The sequence below is a fragment of the Falco punctatus genome (genome assembly GCF_963210335.1).
Source record: "Falco punctatus genome assembly, chromosome: 7".
In the NCBI taxonomy this organism is placed as follows: Eukaryota; Metazoa; Chordata; class Aves; order Falconiformes; family Falconidae; genus Falco; species Falco punctatus.
The window spans coordinates 52,445,534-52,466,181 of NC_137587.1; the positions used below are offsets into that span (position 1 = coordinate 52,445,534).

The following is a 20,648-nucleotide window of genomic DNA, read 5'->3' on the forward strand; positions in this document are numbered from 1 at the left end:
TGGATTGTCTACCTCAAGGCACGAATATGCTGAAGACTCCCTTAAAAAAGCCTGTACTGAACTCTTGATGTGTTGACTATGCACTTGACATACAATTAAGCATTTGAGCTTTTCTCTAATCTCTGTGCACAAGAAGATAAAGGATGCTTGGAGAACTGTATCAATAAGACTATTTATACAGAGCTCACAATGCTAACACTTTTGATGTCGTTTAAGCTTCTGCCTGCATATCCCTGTCAGCTCAATGCATTGCACACATTTTCTGAGTAAAACTAGCATAAGACAAGAAGGGGAGAAATGTGTTCCATTTCTCACATGGAAGAACCAATAGTCAGGGCAAAGAAGAGTTTTTTTCTAGCTAGAGGAGAAATCTTTTCCTTCTTCAATAACTTGTGACAGACTATAGAGATTTAGGAGACAGATAAAACAAGAGATGTTTCTTATGCAGGGGTTACAAAGAGATTTCAAGTGATGAATGTTCAGTACAAAAAGAAAATCTGTCTGTGCTAGTACTTCAGACTGTGCTCAAGAACTGGTCCTCAAAAAAGTAGATCATCAAAGTGCTGCTTTGCTCTGGGGAATAACATAACTGTAAAATGTGTCCGCAAGAAAGTGAAACATTAGCCAGTCGGATCTTTTCTAGATGAACTGTGGACAGATGCTGTTGATCAAATTTTGTATCATTCCCCCACAGTTTTCAACACAGACATCTGTAGGATGTGGCAGAGCTACTTTCCGTAACTAGAATAATAATTCCTTTGATGCTTGTAATTTCTGTTTAAGAGGACCAACATACTGATAGTGGCTGCCTTTAACATAAAAAACTCTTCCTTCAGGTGATCTTATTACTACTTAAATATTATTGCTTCTTTATTATTAGAGAGATCTTTTCCTTCATATGTTGCTTGAGTTAAATGAAGTCTTTGCAAAGAACCACTGAGCAATGTAGCTGTAAGTAAGGCCTTGTTCTGAACCTAGAATTTACACTGAAGAAGCCTGGTCTAAACAGAAACTAAGCACAAAGTGCTGTTGGCCGCCTTGGCCCCCTGGGCACACTGGGGGCTCACGTTCAGCCGTCAGCCCCCCAGGACCTTTCCAGTTTCCCAGCCCCCTGCCCCAGCCTGCAGCTGCCTGGGGTCGCTGTGCCCCACGGGCAGGGCCCGGCACTGGTGGAACCTCACACAACTGGCCTCGGCCCATGGGCCCGGCCTACCCAGGCCCCTCTGCAGAGCCCCCAGCCCCCCAGCAGGTCAGTGCTGCTTCTAGCTCGGTGTCTTCTGCAAGCTTACTGAGATTAGATCACTTGATCCCCTTGTCCACATAATTGAATAAAATGTTAAACAGGAGTGGCCCCAGCACAGAGCCCCCGGGAACACCACTCGTGCCCGGCCGCCACTGGGGCTAACTCCATTCCCCACTGCACTCTGGTCTTGACAAGCTGGCCAGTTTGTTGCCCAGCACAGAGCATGCCAGCCCGGCCACCAGCATCTGGTTTCTCCAGGAGATGCTGCGGCAGACGGTGCCAAAGGCTTTGCTGAGGTCCAGGCAGCACCCGTGGCCTTTCCCTCACCCACTAGGTGGGTCATCTCGTCATAGAAGGAGATCAGGTTCCATCAAGCAGGACCTGCTTTTCATAAACCCATGCTTGAGCTCTTGCACACTGTACTATCAAATTAATGTTCAGTGAAACAGATGAAAACTAAAAAAAAAAACACCCAGAAAACTAAAATTTGTGAAGCTGCAGTGTGTGTGTGTGAGAAATGACAAAAAGGGCTGAGCTACACGCATTTCCTTGTGCCCTAACAATCATAGTATCCATGGTAATATTTCAAATCACTTATTTATGACAGCAAACTAAAGGGAATAATTTGTAGTGTAGTTTAAATGCTGCATTGCGATTTGCTAAAAAGAAAAACATGTACTGCAAGCACATACGTTAAGTCCTCTTTCAGCTGAAGTAGGTCAAGTGTTGGAACTGGTTGATTTTTCTGTGCAGCTGATGTACTGAACAAAACTGTAAAAATGTTTCAATCATGGTTTGTTAATATGTAGCTGAAAAAAGCTACATATGTTGACTGTTTGATTATTTCCACAGCAGTGATAAAACTCACATCTCCTTAGCAGAAACATCATTGATTTTGAAGGCTGCATAACAGAGGTTTTTGTTACTTCTCCATAGCTAATAGACTCTCTTAGCGTAGATATTTCAGTTTGTTGACGTGGTAAAAATGACAGTATTGAGGCATATTCACATTTGATAGTTATTTCTATCCCTTGCAGTCAAAATATCTATGAAAGGGTTAGAGCTATTAAAAGTTACTGTTGTAAATTGATGACAGTTTTACAGTTGTGTTTGGTTGTTTGGTTTTTTTAATTTTTTTTTTTTTAATTCTGTGAGGGTGAGAAAGATGAGGGTCATAGGCTAATGCAGTTTACTTCTACTTATATTTCCTTTGTAATGTATGAAATTATTCTTTCCATGTTATTCTGAACTTTAAAATAATCTGCTTTTGTATGAGGTTATCTGTGTTACATTCATAAGTAAGTTCCAGCAAAGAACTGAAGATTGATTTTTTTTTTGTTCAGCTGTATGATTCTTGCATAAAAATACATCACAGTGAAGGAGAAAAAAAGGCTAGGAATCTTATGAAATACTATATATTAGCTCAGAAACACCTCCTGTTGCAGCTGAGTTGTTATAGACAACTGGGATTTTTTGCATCAGGACTATTATCTACTGAGATTTGGTTATTTCTGTATGTATTCTAGGAAATAATGAGAAATATTATAATGTTCTGTTTTCGTATAATAGTTTTTACAAATTCCTAAGATTTGTGGACCTTGTTATATTTCTGCCTGTTCTAAAGGCATTATTGTAAGGAATGTTTTCCGTGATGAAAGGTTTTGGTCAGATATCTGTTAAATCCTGATTTTGATAAGGCTGGGCTCAGTTACAAGCGCATGGGTTTTGTGAATGGATTAAAAAAACAGTAAAACTGATTGTAAGTGCCTTTTAAAATAATAAGGTGAAGCTTATAGTAATTGGATTATGTATTTGCAGGCAGCAGGACTTACAGAGATAGGAGTACGTTATATGAGAAGGGAAGTGCTGTTTCTTTTAAAGATAAATAAATTCCATGTAATAATGTTCCTTCTTTCTTCATGTGTTTGTCCCTTTTATCCATGAAAGAAAACGGCTGTGTAAATTGAGTCTTCTGCATAACTCTTCACTAGTTGCCTTACATTTTGAGAGCTTATGAGAAGAAAAACTTCCAAAGGTGTATTAATCTTAAGAAAGAGAACAGTTAGAGGAATTTTGAAGTGTGAATTACCATTTTCACATAGGATGGCCATCAGGATATTTTTGTACTTTTGTAATTATTTTTTTTCCTTTAATTGCCTGGCTTGTGCCCAAGTAACCTTCTTAATGCATATTATTGTATATGGTAATTTATCTGCATTGAGAGTAGTATCCATTAGGCTCCTAAGGTCAAAGGTAATGTTTTTTGCCAGTTATTATTCTTCAGATAGCATAGAGTAAGTATGATGATTAACATACTACTATTTTTTTTTTTCCAGATTTCTCAGGGGACAAAATTTTGCTTATTCATACCTTCTACTGTGGCAAAACCGGATTATTTTCCTCACCAAAAACCAGCAGCATAATGCCCATCTCTCACATGCCTCAAGGAACTCTTATTTAAAGTCTAGGTAAGTTAAAAACTTGCTTAAAGGTAACTTTAATCAACTGTGTGTCTATCTACAGCTTAAGAATAAGCAGCCTTAACAGCAGAACTAATCTTAGCAGTCTGACTTTTCAGCAGCAGCCGTTTGTTCTTAAATGAAAAGTATAGGAGGAAGTAACTTGCTCTAAAGCAGAGGCTGAGGCTGAACTGCTTCCTGACTGCTGTGTGCCACCCCTCCATGTTCTGCCCTCTCCCCACAGCCCCTAGTAAGAGCTGACTTGAGTACACTGCACATCAGAAGCTATGGGGTTATGCATGAGCAACATGATTGAAAAGATTATCTGCATTGTAAATGAAGACTTAGACTCCTGTTGCTATGACAATTAATTTTAGAGTTGCAATGTAGAAATAGGGGGCTTACTGAAAATGTAAGAAAAAGCAAGTGGTTAAGCTGGTCTTCGTTCTGTTGGTTGTTAAGTTGCATCATTTTGTGGTGCCTGTAGGACCAAGTGTTTGACTTCTAATGCAATGGAAACTTGAAAAAAAAAAAAGAAATTCCATGTTATGTATGTCAAATAATGGTTACTCGGACATATTGTTTTTTATGTACTGAAGTAAATTTTATGCATGTGGATTATATGATATATATTTTTGTGAAAGAAAACTCTGTTAAGACTTTTGCCCAGCGTACCTTCTTTATTTGAAAGGATGACGTTTGGAGGAATGTGTTCAATATTTGGAAATAGTATCTTCTTGTAGGTCAGGAAAAATTTATAAATGAGGAAAATGAGGGAGAGAGGTAAGGAAAAAATTCTGGATGAGGAAAAGATCTAGCTTGTTCCTATTGTAGAGATATATTCTAATGGAAGAGATGCATGTTACTTAAACTGCATTTAATAAGAGGCCACAGATTAGCATTTTAAAACCTAATTGTTCTATTTCCAGTACAGTATAATACTGCCTACTTCTTTGTCACTTTCCCAGATAAAAGAATAATTGATATTTGAATTTGATTTAAAATGAAGATCTTTGTTTTAGGGAAATTCCAATTTTATCAGTGGCATTACATTTCTCTCTTGCACTGCTGCTTTCTGCCAGAATACAAATAACATAGTGTTATGAAAACCCTCTGAATCTCCATGAAAATACATTTGTAAAAATGTGCCAGCAGAACATCTGAGCAGATGAATTAATCTTCCTGCATGTGCATCTGACATAGGACTGGTGCTGTGCTTTTTGCTAGGCTGCCCTCAGTGATGAAGTGCAAGTAAAAGACCTCTCAGTTGTCAGTGTTACCAGTTTCAGAATATTTTAGGGGCACTCAGGTATTTTAAGGCATGGGGTGTCTCTAACTTTCCATAATGTTTCTTTAGTTGGAGTGTGCCATAGCTCTAGAACGCAGTGTGATCTTCTCAATTTTTCTTTTCTACTTTCTTTTATCTTAGCGTCCAGTAATAGGTTACAACCACTAATTCTTAAACAAATGACTTCAAAAGATGACTTAGTGGTGTGCTTTATCAATATATCTAGCTTCAATAAATAAATAAGCAAATAGTAGATCTTTTATATAAATAGCATTTTGAAAACTGAGATGTAGCTGCATTTTTAAAATACTTCCTAGTTGGTCCCTGAACTTCAGTGGTATTCTTCCTAGAACTGAACCTGAAGTAGTTGAACAATTCTCTTCTCTTGGATAACAGCTCTTCTTCGATGGTTCCCATGGGGGTTAGTGTGTTGACTGAGGACTCCTCAGTGTAGCTTCCCTTGTTCTCTGTTAGTTCGGGGCTTGTCTGCACAAGATACTGAGGAAAATTGATGCAAGTCAACTAAGTGTAGGAACTTAGAGAGGGCAGCTTAAATCCCAGCAATTCTCTGTGCGCACATTCCCATTCATGATTAGAGTGGCCTCCAGTGAATTTAGTTTAATTCACTTCAAAGGCAAGACGAGCCAAACCAAATTAAGGCCACATTTTTATTCCCAGATGAAAGTGTTTGCAAAGGAATTTAATGGACATGGACAAATCCAGTTAAATTAATTTGGGTTAATTTTCCTGAGGTCCATTGTGTAGACAAAACCTTAGTAATAATGCCCGATTAGAGCTTTTATTTTTCTTGTTCTTCACCTTTTGTTCCTATAACTCTGGTGTTTTGTACTTTAGAAGGTAGATTGCCCATAATTTTACTAGTCACTAAATGTTGTCCTGTCTTACATATTTTAAGAGCCTAGATTTTATAATTACCATATAAATACCCTACTGTGCCATCAGGTCTAGTGCATGTTACCTTTTGTTAGATAGTCATCATAATTTTTGCTGCTTTAACTAACGACTTTTAATCTATCACTATAACTGTATCTGCTGTCAAGATCTTAACCATCCAGCCACTTTCTAAAACACTTTTTACAGATTTTGCAGAAAGGGGTGGTTATTATTGCAAATAACTTGTGACCACATGTCCTTTCTATAATGTAATTATGCAGTGCCTGTTAACGGAGTGATTTGCCATTCTGGTGGTAGAATTCAGTCAAGTGCAGCTGATTGAATGGAGGTAGATGAAAGATGCTTTCATGACTTAGGAGCTGGTCTTCCTACCTCAGTACAGACTGAGGAGCACTTTGATAAGCTTAAATGGTATGGTTTGTACAGTATGTTTCCTGAATAATAATTTGTTTCTATCATTGGAGTTCTGTGAGCAGTATGGACTTAGTTGTAAAAAAACAGATTGTAAAATTTAGGTCCACTTCATCTATGATGAAAGTGTATAATATACATTTAGTTCTATGGGAGATGTTCTTCTGACTGAGAAGTTAAAAACTGGCTTTCATCTCAATATTCTTGGCAGATAAAAACGGAAGCTATTTGAAGATAAAGGTCTATTTAAAACAAAGCAGGTGCAAGGCTGGAAAAGTAATCAATCTGGGGTGAATACAAAGTATAAAAGTAAAATACTTAAGAGATATGCTCTCTTTTAATTCACCTTTAAAATTCTGTGCTATGGGAGTGAGCGTAAGCATCTACTCTTAACTTCAGTTAAGTCTATTATGATCTCTGAGATTTGTTCTGAGAGAGTTTGGCTTAAGCAGCTTTATGCTTTATGTGAAAAAGCTGCCTTGTGTCCAGTGATTTACAGTCAAATTTGAATTTCTGGTGGACTGGAGTATCCTGCTTGCAGGCAGCATCAGTGCCGTGCAAGTTAGGGCAATGCTAGAGAGATTTTGCAGAAGCTGAAGGCCTGAAATCTCTGGGAACAATGAAATCACTGCAGAGGGAGCCAGGACCTCCTGAGTGAACAACAGGTGTGGAATATTTCCTTGTAACCACGTTTGTTGTTTGCCACTCAATCACTTGAGAGATATGTTTGTTAGGAGACAGAGTGAGCTTCTGTTTGAATGTGTTTATTGGGACACTGCATTTTCCCAGCTGAAGTCATCATGTCTAGGAAGAGCCTGTCTTGAGAACTGAAGAATTTTCTGGAAAAACTTGATGTCAAAATTTCTGTTCAGTTGTTTATCTTTATTTATGGCCTTGTGCAGTCTTGACAAATTAAGGTGAACATAAACAAACAAAAATCCCCAAGTATATTTCAGATGTGATTCAGGTACCTGAATATGCAGCTGGTAAGTATTATAGGTAGAAAGAGGTGATTCAAGCACCTTATTTACATGTGGATCTGTATTGCCATTTTGAAAGCTCTGTATCATCTGCCATAGCCACATTTCATGAGAAATATGATGCTGACCCATACACTTCTGGAGCAGTGGCTGAAACCCAGAAGATACCATGTTGTATCTAGAGTAGCACTAGCTACAAACCTTTATGTGGCTGAATGAATTTGTGTGGTATATTAGACAGTGCAGTTATGTTTTGCCTTTGCTTTCTTCTCTTTGACATAACTTTTCTCTGAATCCCACATGCTTGTTTTCATCCTTCCAGTTACTGGATCGTGGTAAATAAGTAAATAAAACTGAATTAGAAGTCTGTACACCTTTCTTCATATAGCTAGAGCTGCTGTTGAGTAATCTCCTTTTAAATTTTGAGTTGCACAGTGTCTTACACAGCTGTCATCAGTCAGACTGGAATTTTAAAAGATTCCACAGTATGTAGCTTCTGCTTTGGAATTTCTCTGAAACGGAGTTCTTCCTCCTGGTTATTTTTTAGTTGATTTAAAAAATAATAATGGTCATGCTTTTAGGATGAAGTGCTATAGTCACTACTAATACTTGTTAAAAACCAGCCAACAAACAAAAAAATGAAAAGAGACCAGAAGAGGATTGTATATGAAAATACACACCTTTCAAGAAAAATATTTTCCCCCTTTTTCTTTCTTGTTTTTTTTTTTCTCCTCCCCTCTGAGAAAGGTAGGCGTTGCTGAAATTTCCCCTTTCAGAATTTGAAGTTCGTGTTTCTCAATTTTGACTTAACCTCGGATAAATCTACCTTAGTGATTATGTTGTACTATATAGTAGTACAAAAATAAGCGTTATTGATTTAGTGTAGTCACTGTAGTAGTGCATTGGTTGGGCAATATACTCATCTGCAAATGACACACAGCTTGTGGCAGTCTAAATACTTTGTTCTTACTGACACATAAAAACCTCTTTGAAATTCCAGATAACAGCAAATCTCTGGTAAAGATATTTGTCAAATTGCTGGGCCGTTTAAGTTCAAAGGACTGATAAAAATGAGAAAACAAACTATTCTTTCTGCAAGCAGTAAATTTAATTATCAGTATACAAACACATCAAGAAGAGGAGAACTAAGCAAAGTGTAAATTTATGAAGGGCCATACAGAGGTTCTCATCCATTGGTATTTAAACAAATACAGATCCTAAACTGACAAAGTTTAAACCTTCAGGATTAAAGAAACAAACCAAGAACAATGAAACAATTGTCAAATGTGAGGCTAATTCAAACTAACATTTTCAGAAGCATTTGGAGGTTTTCAAATAAAAATTAGCGTGAGCATTTCAGTAGAGAGATTATTCAGGTAGCTTCTTTTTAACTTGTAACAGTGTCCTGACTAGAATTATTTCCTTTTCTGAAAATCTGAAGTAGACTAGTATTATTATTTTTAACTATCCATCAGTAGATGTTGGCGTAATTATGCAGACTTTGGGCAAGGAGCTGTGTGTGGCTTTTGGAGGAGATGGTTACAGATTCGAAACAAACAGCACAAGAACAAACTTCATAACTGCATCTGCATTGTGCAAATGCAGGGAGATTGCCTGATTTGTAATCTGTAATGCTCTCTAGTTCTGTAAACCAACAGACTATATGAAGAAGCAATATTCTAGTCCATTTATGACTTCCTAGCATTATAATTTTCACACACATGCAAAAAAAAAAAAAAAAAAGGTTGACTTGTGTTCTCTTACAAGCAGGGCTTCACTCCAAGTTAATGTCCACAACTAAATACACACTCAGAGATGGCTACAGGCATCAGAAGCTGGGCAGTTCTGTAAAGCCACACCTGTACTGTCAGTGACAGAGAACCATTGTGATGATGTAGCAGGAGAATAGTCAGTCGTCTTGAAACAGGCTAGATTTAAAAGTGGAAAGGTACCTGCAGCAGACAACTTTGAAGTGTTAACACGGTGTTATCTTCCACACTTCTGCGTCTCCTTCACCCAGTGCATGATCCCAAGTGGCATTTTATGGCTGATTGGGATCAGCAGTTACAAGTGAAACATGAAGGCCAGGATTTGTACCTGTACATCATTTTGTAAATTTCTCTAGCCTAAATATGTTGTAATGTTTCAAAAGAAGATAAGGTGACAGAACAGCTCTGGTCATCCATACCAAAACATTCAACTGTGCTGGATGGTACCAGCAAGATTTTACCCTAGTGCAAAATAAAGATGAATAACAAGGCTGATAGTAGTGTGTTGGAACAAGCCTGTGTGCGGTTTGTTGAGGTGCTAATTTAAGACCGACGGGTGTTTTGTTTTGGTTTTTTTTTGGAGGGGGGGTTGGTTGGGCTTTTTATATTTGCATTTATGTATGGTGCATTGATATAAGTAGTAGTCTTGTCTTCTGCCACCTTACTAACCAAAATAAAATATCTTTCTTAGCCTCAACTATCATTCTCTGAGCATAGGCTAAGAGTACAAAGAAGTATTGATTTAGGCTGTTCCTTCTGAGTCTGAGAGGAAAAAGTACATTTCAGACCAGTGAGAAAATTTTACAGTTGGTAAAAAATACCATGTCTTAAATGACCATGCTGTGGTCTGTCAGCAGAACACTTCTACCCCCAGCTGTCCCACTGTCACGTAAGAGAGCTTTTGATTTATGAAAAATATGGTTTTTTAAATCAGAATTGTAGGAAAGGATCTAAAGACCAAGGAGAGTGCTAAGTACTAGGGAAATGAAGCGAAAATGTTTGTATCAAAAGCCATATTTATTGCTCTTACAAGTAAAAGGCTGCAACTGTTTTTGCATAGTTACAGTCCAGGTTGCAAACAGCAGTTCAGCTGGGCCCCAACTGTAAGTTCCAGGCAGAAATTTGGACTGCACAGCAGTGATGCAGGCTGTGACGGAATGGGGATCATTTTATTGCTAGAGGGAAATAAAGAAAAAACTCCTCAATCCTCTCATAGGATACTTGGGACTTGTAAAATTCTTGGAGAAATGCCGAGGCAGGTGATGCAGTTCAGTAGCAGTTGGTCTGTCACGCTGCCTGGGGCACCGAAGCAGCACAGTCTTTTTCTCTCTGATTTGGGTAGGGTTTCAGCATGGGTTTAAAACTAAGCCCATGGTTCTGTGGGTTTTTGAACTGCTGCTACAATGATTTGCATAGAGGTGCTTTAAATGAGTGTGACTTAATATGTGCTTCCAGTTTACACCTTACATTATTACTGGTGCAATAATGTAAAACAGAAGTGAAATTTTCTCATTGCATATACTTTGCTTAGCTCTTTGGAAATTCTTTCATTTTTCTTCAGTGTTTGGTATCTTGAACCAGTAGTTCTGTTAGAATTTGGAGTCTAATATTTTAACAGTATTCTTACCCCTGTAAAAAGTATTAATTTTTCCTTTCCTGCCGAAAATGAATAGCAGTCTAATTGGCAGGGAACAAAACAAGACATATGTTCTTGGCAAATAGCATTTACTTGCCATTCAGTTCCTTTGAAATGTAGAGAATTGTATATGTAGAGAAGAACATTACTTTTATGAGAGGTGTTAACACTTCTAACATGTATGTGTTTACCATGCCTGCTTCACACGAAAAACCCTAAATGCTGTTATATTTTTAGTGTTGCAGTCATATACTAGTGTTTGTGTTTGGTGTGGTTTTGGGGTAGGTTTTTTTGTTTTGGTTTTATTTTTTTTTTTGGTTTGTTTTTTTTTAGTAAAACTACCTGTCAGATATATAATCATCATCAGCTTAGTAAAATGTGTGAAGTCCTGTAGCTAGTGCTTACATGTTTTACCACTAGAGTGTTAGTTTTAAAAAAATGGGTCAAGTTGTACAAAGGAAAAAACCCTTCCAACTAAGCTTAGTATGTTGTTTAAGCTATCACATATCCTATTATTGATACAACGTATTATATCCTCAATATTTACATACAAAGATAAACATTTGCGATATAGTCTGTATTGTAATATAAGCTGCACATTTGTTTATTAGAAAATCAGAAACTATGCAGAATACTTATTTCCAAAGAGACAATTTGTTCTTATGCCAGTTCTTCACATATAATCACTGTGACCTTTAAAAAGGGATTATAAAATACTGCTGTGAAATTAAGGTGTTGTTTTTCACTAGTGTAAATTAGTGTAGAAATTTGTTTTCAGGAAGAATCTCACCTTTAATCTTCTGATGTTTTCCTTGCATCTGTACCTAAATGCCATCTATATGTGTATGTCCTTTTACAGAAGTAAATTCTATGCATGTGTGACTTGCTTACATATCTTTCCAAGTGGAAATTATAGAGAAAACCAGAAAAGGTTCAATACAGATTTTTGTCATCTAGAAATTGTTCTAACATTGCAATGAGGACAACCTTATTGCATTGCCCAGTACGAATAACCCCTGGAAGAGTTTCCTGGAAACTCAGCTTATTCGTTAGTGTCAAAAAAACAGGCCACAGGACTGCAAGAAAACTGCCCATTTTTTAAAGTCTGGTTTCCTATCACTGCAGGATGTTGTACTTTACCTTAGGTAACTATTTTTAAAAATAATTCAGTACTTTTCCCCCAGCTGCTAAGGAAAGATTGTTCCCAGTACTTCTGTCACTGGGAGCCCCGTCTTTAGTTCCAGCCTGTGTCTGCTTGGAACTCGGTGTATTTCTGAAGATCAGTCTCAGTCCAGTTCTCAGCCTTGTTTCATTGGCTCTGCAATCCAGGCCCTTCTAGTGACTTGTCCTAAGATAAAACACTTAACTTCTGATGATCTGTAGCCTTTCATTTTGCCTGTTTCAGTCTGAAGTGATCTCTCTGAAACCTGTTACTGAACTTGCTTCAGTATTCCAGAAGAGGCTTTGCCAACATCTGACTTCTGGTTTTACCTTCTAGTTTCATTTTGAATACTGGAACACAGAAACATGTCTGTATGAGTAACTGTTTCTCATTTTTTTCCCCAGTTATATCTTGGACACGTATCTGACTCTATCCGTGCAGAAATAAAATAAAAGCATAGTGATAGAAGGCCCCAGCTATTCAGGGGAACACTGCAGAAAAGCAAGTTTGAAGCATTACTCTGAATACAAAAAACAAACTGCATCGAGGTCATAGCGTGTTAAATAATGTTAAATTTAACACAAGTAAAGTGTAGGGAGAAATTTCATGTTGGAAATAAGGTAGGCTTCCTATAAGTATTCACAAGACTTGTGTCTCCATTGGTGCAAAAATACTAGAAATTCAATATCGTTCCTTTCAGCTACTCCTGGCAGAGCATTATCTTTCTATACTTCAGATTGGTCCTTTAATATTTAATCATGTTTTACCTAGGCAACGAATGCTCTGAACAATTAACTACTCTTACATATACATGGTATTCCTACCAAGTAATCTGAAAAGCTGAGTGCCTACATAAACTAAGAGTTCCCTTAAAGCTGGTGTTCCCCTCCCTAAACAAATCTTCTGTAACGGACTTGGTGGTTTAATTACAGTTTTTTCCTTAATAGTTTTTATCTTGTATATGAACATTTTGCAAAGTGTTATCTATTGAAGAGTGGGAGCGGCTTTAGAAATTAAATAACCACATAAAAACTCTCTAGCTTACAAAAAATTAAAGTCTCTGTGAAACTAAGTAAATACATTTTGCAGGCAGAAAAGAATGAGAAATTATACAGCCTGAGCTCAAAAAGTTTAAATGCTTCACTGAGAAATGGTCTTACTTAGTGCATCAGTTCAATTTCATAATATTGTCAAGATTGTAGAATGATGATATTTGCGATCAAACATGGCATGTCAGAAAGAATTACTTTCAGAGTCTGGAGCTGTGCACAAACACAGTCTTTCTGCCTGACAACCAAAAATGCAAGCGGCATGCACATTCAACACACGAGTGGGCTGCACTTAGCCTGTTTATTGCCAAACCAGCTGAGAGGAATCAGTAATCTTAATAGGTATTTAGCCTTGTCACACTGCAGGGAAATTAAGAAAAAAAAAGTGTGTGGGGGGACTGGTTTAATGTTAGTCTTTCCACTGGCTTTCTAAAGCACTGAGACTAGGCATGTTATTGATGGGGCTTATTTCAGCCTTTCTTTGAAAATTATGAAAGTGAAAGGTCTTTGTTGCTGTTTGGTTATTATGTCTTTCTGAGGATTTGTCCACTGTGCACTGTTTTCTTTCTGTTCCTCACTTCTGTTTTGTCAGCTGTTTGTATTCTGGACGCATGGGATTTGTTTTAACATACTTGCTTTCTTTATTAGTTAGCCCTGTGCATCTGTTTCTGCTTCTTTGGTAAAAAAACCACCAACCCACACCTTCATGTTGTTTAACTGGCTGAAGCTATTTGATTTTGAAGAAGTCAAATTTAGATTCAGATGAAAACTGCTTCCAAGTATGGCTCAGTTTTGAGAGAGGTACTTAGAGGAAAAGAAAAGATCAAATACAAATGAGTTCATATTAAATTGATTTCAAGTCCTATTAAACCATCTTAGCATTTAGAAGCAATCAGTATCTCTTTTTTTAAATACTTTAAAAATGCCTTTTCTTACAATATGCAACAAATTACCCCCTTTCACTGCCTTTTGTGTTTGCATTGATAAAGAAGAAATTATTTAGGGAAGAAATCTGGCTAGAAAGTGAGTGACAACCAAGGTCTTCATTGTGTTTTGAGGGTCAAGAATGTTCAAAATGTGGTTTGTGTCTCATGTGGGGCACATTTGAGAGGAAAACTGCAAGCTGGTATGTGTGTCAATGCTGTTAACTGCAAGGGGAGTGACGCGTGTTGGCAGGTGGCTATAACATGGATGGTTGTGTTAGAACTCCTCCAGGTGTGTATAAGTGAAGCGTAAGTTTGGTTAATGCTTTGACCAGAGCAAAGGGGGTTGAGATGGGTTTGTAGGTGAGGAGAGACTGTGTTCACCTGGTAATAACAGTAAGGTCAGGCAGCCACCTGGCTTCTGAGTCACTGCCTCCTCCTTTGCAATTTATGTTCTTTTTTTGCTTAGTAGTTTTCACTATTCCATCTGAGCGGGTTTTCAGAGCTGATAGTAATTTTCTGACAAAGATAATATTTCTTTGAAGACTTCTTTTTTGTTTGGCAGGGGGGATGTTGGGCTTTTCTTTCTCTAAATTCTAGAGAGCTGAGAAAACTACTTCCTATGGGAAAAAAAAGTAGTGCTAGTTCAGATGTGTACCAGGAGGATCCTACTAACTCTGCTCCTTGCTTTCAGAGTGTAGAACATGCATAATTCAGACATTTTGTAAGTTTTTCTTCAGGGTGAGGTAGTACAAGTAACAGCCAGACCACCTGCCACCTGTGACAATTATGACTTCAAAACAGGGTAGAGGGACGATGTCTGCTGCATGAAAAAAAAGAAAAAATAGTTAGTACATGGTTAGTAGCTAGTACTAGCAGTAAAATATTGTGATAGTAGGAAAAGTAGCATTTGAGATTTGGAGAGGGTTTTTGTAGGGGTATTTTGTTTGTGTTTTCGTTGTACTATAGCTGTTAATATTTGTGGGTTTGGTAGCACCCCACTCAGTTTTTAATGTTTCAGGGACTTTGTGAGGCCTTACCAGCAGATGAGGAATGAGTTTCCACAGCTGGTTGCTTCTCACTTGCATGTGTAATTGTCTCTTACAACATTGGATGTACTTAATTCAGCACTGTTGCAATTTGGAGTTTGCATGGAGACGGTGCAGGAGTCCGGCCCCAGTCAGCACAGTCCTGTAGATCTTATTTCATTTTGAGGTAATTCAACACAGCTAACCAGTGCTGGGTTTGTTCTGCTTTCTTTCAGTTTTAACGTTCATTAACACGTTTTGTCATTGATTCTTCCATCTTTTCAGATGCATCTGTCTGGATAAACACTATTAATCTATGTTGTGCTGTTAATTTAAGGTCTGATGAGTAACAGGAAGAATTAAATAGCATCGATATTTTTGTACAGGTGCTCTAAGCACAGCTGCAGGACCCAGAGCCTAGAGAATTATAAAGCATAGTGCACAGGCATTGAGGGAGATTTCAACTAAAAAACTTTTTCCTCACACTGTCATGGATTTGTAAGGTCTGGATTGGGTGTGATACCTTGGCACCCAACGCAAGACAGGTGTTTTCTACCTGTACAGCTGTTTATCGTTATATAATGTAATGTGGCTAGTATTTTATTTAAATTACTGTTTTTCAGTAAAACAACAGCTAGCTTTATCTCTGGCTCTGTTGCATGTGGCTGTGTTTCCAGCAGCTGTCAATGCACAGATATTACCATTTTTCTATATAAAGAAATTTCTGCCTTACCAGAAAGAACCTCTTTTGTAGTAAAGATCCTTGCAGGCAGCTTATATAACCTTTGCTGGGATGAGTTAAGAATTAAATGTGTCTGTTGACACGGTTACTGTATATGTTCTGATGATGACGTAATCAAGGGGCAATTTTGAGGGGATGGGGTGGTGTCATAAATGCAGAAAGAGACTGATTTTCTGCTGTTAAAAGGATAGCTTTTCAATACTACCGGTGAAAATACTGAAGTAATGCTGATACTGAGACAACTCATGAAATGACTTTTCAGACTGATAAGCACTTCAGTTTTCCAAATTTATGAGCAGTCTGGCCCCCACACATAGTGACTGTACTTGAGTGCCCAGCTGGTACATTTTAATTTAGCAGTCATCATACTACTGAGTCACTTTTGATTATCTGAAATTCAGTAATGCTTTGTATCATTCACCTGAAGTAGGTTCTTTTAGCTTGATCCATATGTTTTCATCCTGCTGGTTAAGACTTATTTCATTCTTTTTCCAAGTCACTAAAGAAATGAATTGTATTCAGTTTCTGGTGATCTTTTTGTAAGGATGTTAGTGCTGTTTAGTACAGTGGATCCATGTATGAGTTGTTGGGTTTTGGTTTTTTTTAAATAAAAGTAGCATTTTTGTTCTGCATTTGCATTGAAATATATTCAGTTGCTACAAAGCTTAGATGCCAACTTTGGCCATAATCCATTAAAGTAGTTCTCTTCCTGAAGTGTCAGCGCTCCTTTTTTAACTTGCCTCCTCAATATCTCCAGCTTTCCTTCTGCTACTACTTTTTCATTATGTTACATTTCAGAAGTCTTTCCCTGGTCCAGTGGGATCCAGATGTCCAGTTCACTGGACTTGCTCCAGTATGTTCACGTCTTTCTTGTGTTGGGCCACCAGAAATGGACCAGTGCTCCAGATGAGTCTCAGCAGGGCTGAATAGAGGGGCAAGGATCGCTTCCCCTGCCACCCTCATGCAGCCCCAATATACAGCTGTATAAATAGTATAAAACATGGTACATTGTAGGGGCCAGAAGACTGTGATTGGGTAAGATTAGTAAGAGTGTAATCTGCTTTGATACTGAAAAATAGGTAATTGTGTAACCATAGCCCACACACTTCCAACTTGTTGGGGTAAATTGAGTTTTGCAGGCAGTCCTGGCGGATGAGGCTGAAAAAACGACCCCACCTTCCTGGGGCAGAAGGTAAATCATGTTTGTATTTTAGCTGAGATAAGTACTTGCAGAAAAGGGCAATTTCTGAGAAAAAAAAGGCATTCCATTTTTAAGGTAAAATATAACCAGGTAATTGCACGTGGAGTAGGAAAGGAGTGTGTTTCATTTGGGGAACAGTGAAATCAACTGGTTTCCAATTTTTTTCACAGTTTATTTCTCTGTAGCTGTGGTACAAGCAAGAGCCAACCAATATCATCTACTACCAGTAGGAAATCTCCATGCTAGTCCTTACCCTTGGCACATGGTAAAGTTCCAACTGAGCCTGTGAGGAGGAATTAACGGGAAAAAAATCTAATTCATGTTCAAAGGTAAACTTTGACTGATGATGAATAACAAGCATGAAAGTAAAACATATGCTTCTGAGTATGTTGTGTATCATTTAACTTCATTGTGTTTCCTTTGCCTTGCACTAGTTTTGCAGCGGTGCAGGCAGGATAGAACTACAGAGTTAGTGTGTTTTGAATGCCAGCCGTCTTTAATAGCTTGTCTAACACCAGCTACTCTTGAAGTGCCTGCTTTAATTTTTATTTGATATTTGTAGAGTATATTGCCTAGAAGGATGGCTTTCACTTTTCCAGGATCAGAAAAGTAGGTAGAAAATGCGGTAGGGCATATGTATTTTGTTAGCCATGCATTTGGCAAGAAAGCCTCCTGTGCTGGACATTGTGTCGCATTTCACTTGAGTCAAAACACAATCTGCTTCCTAATGGGTCCCCAGATGACTGTGCCCCCAACAGAGTACCCTAGTAAGATTGCCCCCACAGACTGTTTAAAAATAGTAAAAACTGTACAGTAGCTATAGTGTTGGTCATCAATAGATGACCGTACAACAAAATAAAACAATAAAACAAGTAAAACTTATAAATTACTGTAATATCAGTGCCTTGTTTTTCCTCTTCCTTTTAAAATCAGCCTTCTGCCTTCCTGTGAAGTAGGAGTGTTTTTAGAGAGGTGCCACCAGCTTGGCTGAACTGTGGGTTCTTGCAGAGTCAGCTGGAACTGGTGGAGCCCCCTCCCCACAGAGGGCAGCCCTGCAGCCCCTGGTACCAGAGCCTGGCCACAGGCACCCGGTGCAATGATATATTGTTGGGGTGCTGGTTTTCTTGTGGTAGGCTGCTGTCGCTGTGCCTCAGGACAAACAAATTCTTCCAGGAAGGAAACCTCCACTTGTGCAAAAAAAAAGTGGTGCTTTTGTCTTATGTTTAAGTGGGTATTGCAATAATAACTCTTTTAGAAAGCCCTGGATAGGTGGCTGGGTTGGGTTGGGGGTTTTTTTGGGGGGGCATAGTGAATTAGATATAAAACCAGTAAAGGCTTTTGTGTCCCTGGTTGTGTTAATTAGTACTCTTAATTGCATCTCTCAGAGGAACAGGGGTGAAATCCTGCCAGACCCTTCCTTTCTGCCTGTTCCAGCAGGGCATCAGTTTGTCCGAGTGTTTATACCATGTGTGTGTTGCAGGTGTTTCTGATGTGGTTTTGGGGGGGTAGCTTCTCCACTGAAGATGTAACTACAGCCAGTCTTTCCACAGTTGGTACCTTGGTGTCTGTCCAGTCTGTTACCGCCAGGGTGCTGGCATATGGTGTCAGCGTGTTCCATACAAACTTCCGCCACATGACCCACATGCACTGGGTTTTGTCCAGATCTTTGGAGGACTGGTTGTTATCCAGGTTGCTGTAAATCACCTCCACCACCACTGATTCCCTCAGATAATGGATACCTTCCTCAGGGGTGGTCCGCTTGCCTTAGTAGCCTGAGGGAATACCTTGCCTTCATGCCTAACAGGAGCTGCCTCCAGAGCTGTGGATTGTTGCCCCTTTTCCAGCCCCGTTGCCGATTCCCTGGTCCTTAGCCAGGGCTGCCAGCTGCTGCGCTTCCCTACCCTCCGATTTCTGACTGCGGGCCTCGGTACCCCAGTGGCACAGCGACCAGGTGATAATGTGCCCGCCTGGCTGACAGGCGTAACCCTTCCGCAGATACACAGGGAGCTTTCAGAAACCGAGGGGCCATCGTAATGAGGCAGGAAACATCGGCCCTGGAGGAGGAGATGACATTCTTAATTTCCACAGGAAGTTGCTCCTGGAGGAGAAAGCTGTAACTGTCAACTGACTCCATGAGATGATTCCTAGAGTACTGGGATGGCAGCAATACATGGGCCAAACACCAGATTAGACTCAAGGCTAGTGCTTTTGTCGTAGCTCTCAGACAACAAAACCTGAAGTGATAACACAGCAAACAGCAAAAGCTGAAAGTGACCATTAACAAATCCCAGAGTGGGATGTATAAAGACCTGGAGTTTCCAACCCCAGCCAGCAGCTAAGCACCTACCAGCTGCTCACTCACTCTCCTCACCCCACAGCGGGATGGGAGAGAGAATCGAAACAGCAAAAGCAAGAAAACCCCCATCATGGATCACGATACACTCATTAAAGTGAAGGAAAGAGGGGGGGGGATGGGAAAAGCAAGTGACGCCAAGACGATAAGTCACCACCACTCACAAGCAGACTGATGGCCAGCCAGTTTCTGAGCAAAGGCTAGTTTGGAAAGACTCTGCCCCGGTTTTACCGCTGAGCATGATGTTATATGGTCTGGAATATCCCTTTGGTCAGCCGTCGTCAGCTGTCCTGGCTGTCCTGCTCCCAGCCTCTTGTCTACCCCCAGCCTGGTCACTGGGGGGGTGGAGAAGGCCTGAAGCTGTGTAAGCACTGCTTAGCGATGACTGAAATATTGAGGTGTTATCAACACCGGTTTAGCCACAATTCTGGCAAATTAATGAAGAAAATGACCTCCATCCCAGCCAGACCCAGTACAGTGAAGAAACTATAAATTGCAGAAGTGGTATTGACAAGGCAAATACAAGAACAAATACTGATCTCTGTAAGGCAAAAGAGTTCTAGGCTAGCCAAACATTTAAATACTTGCTAAACTACAGTGTATGAACAGTGCCTGTGTTTAGCTGGATTGGAGTCTTTGAGTTGCAGAATTATTTACAAGCTGCACATAAGAAAAATCAATAAAAATCTGAAATGTTAAGAAAGAGAAAACCTTGTAGTGTGAGTGATCAACAGCTTCTAGGCTAAGGCAGAGATGGATGACAAATACTGTTTATTTTAATATGCTGTAACTTGAATGTCTTAGCATTTGTAGTAGTCATGTTTGGGGAAGATAGGAAAAATGTGGTTTACATCCATTTAGGGTACATTCTAAAATCCTGTTGCTTTTTCTCCTTGGCACAGATGGATGTCTTCTAGCCGACCAGTGAGTCCTGCGGCTGCTGCATGTCTGGCAGCATCTCTGAATGATCACATGACTCTTGATATGGATGCAGTCCTGTCAGACTTTGTTCGGTCCACAGGGGCAGAACCAGGTCTGGCAAGAGACTTACTGGAAGGTAAGCTTTCAGGACACAAAAATTTCCTGTGTTCCCTGCTTGCTTAAAGCAAGAACCAGCCGTAAAAAGAAAGCTCCATTTATAGAAACAGACATTTCTTAGCATCTTCACTAGTAAGTCAGCTCTTGAAATAAGCTGACAGTAGACTATACTAAGGTAGGTGTTTTCAGCAAAAGCCTTAAAATGTTCTTAATGTTAGGTTGCTGTATTTTAGGTTATTAACAGTCATGCCTTGAAAGTGTATGTGCCGTGGAGGAGGGGAGGGGGCTTTAGCTGAATTTTGTAATTTTCAGCATCCTGAAAATAGTTGTAAATGTTCCGGCTTACTGTGCAGAGCAGCTAAGTTTAGTCTGAAATAGTCTTAACTGTGATAGAGAACCAGAGATATTTTGGGGGCCCAGTGATTAACATGTGTACCTAAACTTCAGGGTA

General features: G+C 39.1%; 1 protein-coding gene across 6 annotated transcripts in view; it reads left to right on the top strand.

Moving 5' to 3' along the window:
* Positions 1-20,648, top strand: part of OTUD7A (OTU deubiquitinase 7A) — a 138,094-nt gene that overhangs the window by 63,579 nt on the left and 53,867 nt on the right. For 4 of the 6 annotated variants that reach the window (XM_080395578.1, XM_080395580.1, XM_080395575.1 and 1 more), the window contains exons 4-6: positions 3,580-3,711; positions 16,977-17,135; positions 20,062-20,216. In XM_080395578.1, the coding sequence (XP_080251704.1) occupies positions 20,066-20,216 (151 nt within the window). In that variant the 5' untranslated portion in view covers positions 3,580-3,711; positions 16,977-17,135; positions 20,062-20,065. Of the gene's footprint in view, positions 1-3,579; positions 3,712-16,976; positions 17,136-20,061; positions 20,217-20,648 lie in introns of those variants that run through there. The other 2 variants (XM_080395577.1, XM_080395579.1) reach the window with 2 other exon arrangements.